The 2,009-nt window shown below is 40.0% G+C and overlaps 1 protein-coding gene across 1 annotated transcript; it reads left to right on the plus strand.

Annotated features, from left to right (window-relative positions):
- The first annotated feature begins 506 nt into the window (after window positions 1-506).
- LOC107062891 (uncharacterized) lies at window positions 507-1,121 on the plus strand. The gene has a single exon (XM_015314085.1). The coding sequence runs from the start codon at window positions 507-509 to the stop codon at window positions 1,119-1,121; it is 615 nt and encodes a 204-aa protein (XP_015169571.1).
- The last annotated feature ends 888 nt before the right edge of the window (window positions 1,122-2,009 follow it).

Here is a 2,009-nt window from a genome sequence, read left to right on the forward strand (position 1 = left end):
TGAGATTTCAAAAATTCCCCATCAGATACCTGGGATGCCCTCTGATCACTGGTAAAAAGAAACTAGCGTATTACTCTGACATTGTCAATAAAGTAACTAGCAAAGTTAAAGGACGGCATACCAAGTTTCTTTCTACCAGTGGAAGAGCTACTCTTATTAGACATGTTCTCATGGCCATCCCTACTCATATCCTGAGCGCTATTAACCGTCCAAAGGGCACACTTGAACTTATTGAGAAAATCATTGCTAGGTCTTTTTGGTCTGGAAATGAAGCTGGTGGTAAACATCATTGGATTGCTTGGGATACCTTGAACTACCCTTATAATGAAGGTGGAGCTAACTTCAGGAAAATCTCGGACATTTGTCGAGCCTTTTAGTCAAAACAGTGGTGGAACTTAAGAACCACCACATCTCTTTTGGGAGATTACATGAAATCCAAATACTTGCATACCCACCACCCCGTGAAACCTAAATGGATCTCGGGAAACTCACAAGGTTGGAAAGCTATGTGTGAAGCCAGATCAGATATGGAGAATCACATTTCCTGGAAAATTGGTAGAGGAGAGATAGATTTTTGGTTTGACAATTGGTCAAGCTTAGGACCTCTTTACTTACTTCAACCCGATATTGAAGGAAATATTTTGATCAAGCTTAACACAGTTTATAACAATAGTGTCTGGAATTGGAACTCTATTCAGGGAGATCTTTCTGAAGATGTAAAAAATAAGATTACGAGCTTGGGAGTTTCTCGAGACAACAATGTGGATGATACAACAATTTGGAGGGAGTCTAATAATGGCCTCTTCACTTTTCACTCAGCTTGGAATATTATAAGAAATAAAAGATCTTCCAACATTGCTACTAGTAAGATTTGGAATTGTGCCATCCCCTTTAAGATGTGTTTCCTTACTTGGAGAGCTATTTATAATAGACTCTCAACGGATGATCAAGTGGAAAAACTTGGCATCAACATTGAGCCTGGATGCTACTGTTGTGTGAATATCCCTGAACAACTCACAGGAAATTGCCGATCATCTTTTTTGCAAAGGGAACCTCGCAAAAAATATTTGGCGAAGTATTGCGAATTCTTTGGGTGTGAGACTGATCTAGAATTCTCTTAAACTTCTTTTACTTAACTGGTGGAACACTCATACCAACAACCCCGTAGCGTCCTTCATTATCCAAGCCCCCCCCCCCCCTATAATTTGTTGGGAAATTTGGAAGACGAGATGTGCTAACAAATTTGAGAAAGTTAAACCCTCTCCTTACAAAACTATTGTTAATATCTTATTCACTCTTTTGCATATCACGAGGAGGAAGTTTGGAAAAGCAAATATAGGGGATACGTGGCGAAGTCTTTCCAACATTTTTAATGCCAATATTCACCAACATATCAGCAATCCCGTTAAATGGATTAAACCTCCTTCCATGACTTTTAAACTCAATACGTGATGGTAGCTGCCTTCAAGGTTCTTGCAGAGGAGGAGGACTAATTCGAGACTCTTTTGGTCATACTATCTTTGCCTACTCGATCAATCTAGGGCCTAGCACAAGCAACATGGCTGAAGCAGCGGCCTTACTATATGGCCTTAATTGGTGTGCGGATAAAGGTCTCACAAATGTCTAGGGGGAAACTGATTCTTTGCTCCTGGTAAATTACTCCAATAAAGAATGGAGACCCCCTGGAGAATCAAAGATATGATCCAAGAAATTATGAAAATAATTGAAGATCATGGATACCACATAAGTCATTGCTTTAGAGAAGCAAATTAACCTGCCGACAAACTTGCATCTCTTAGCCATGGCGCATATGATATCCATGTCTTCAACTCCTTCTCCTCTCTCCCTAAGCAGGTTAGGGGTCTTATCAACATGGATAGGTGGGAGTTCCCATCTTTTCGAATGAAACCAGTAAAGCCTTCTTATCTGGTCTACGAGCCTCCATACCTTAAGCACAACATATCAAGTCCAGTTAAACTCCACAATAACTTGGACTTTTTTTTGGTGTT

Source organism: Solanum tuberosum, unplaced genomic scaffold (assembly GCF_000226075.1).
Source record: "Solanum tuberosum cultivar DM 1-3 516 R44 unplaced genomic scaffold, SolTub_3.0 scf00276, whole genome shotgun sequence".
Classification (NCBI taxonomy): Eukaryota; Viridiplantae; Streptophyta; class Magnoliopsida; order Solanales; family Solanaceae; genus Solanum; species Solanum tuberosum.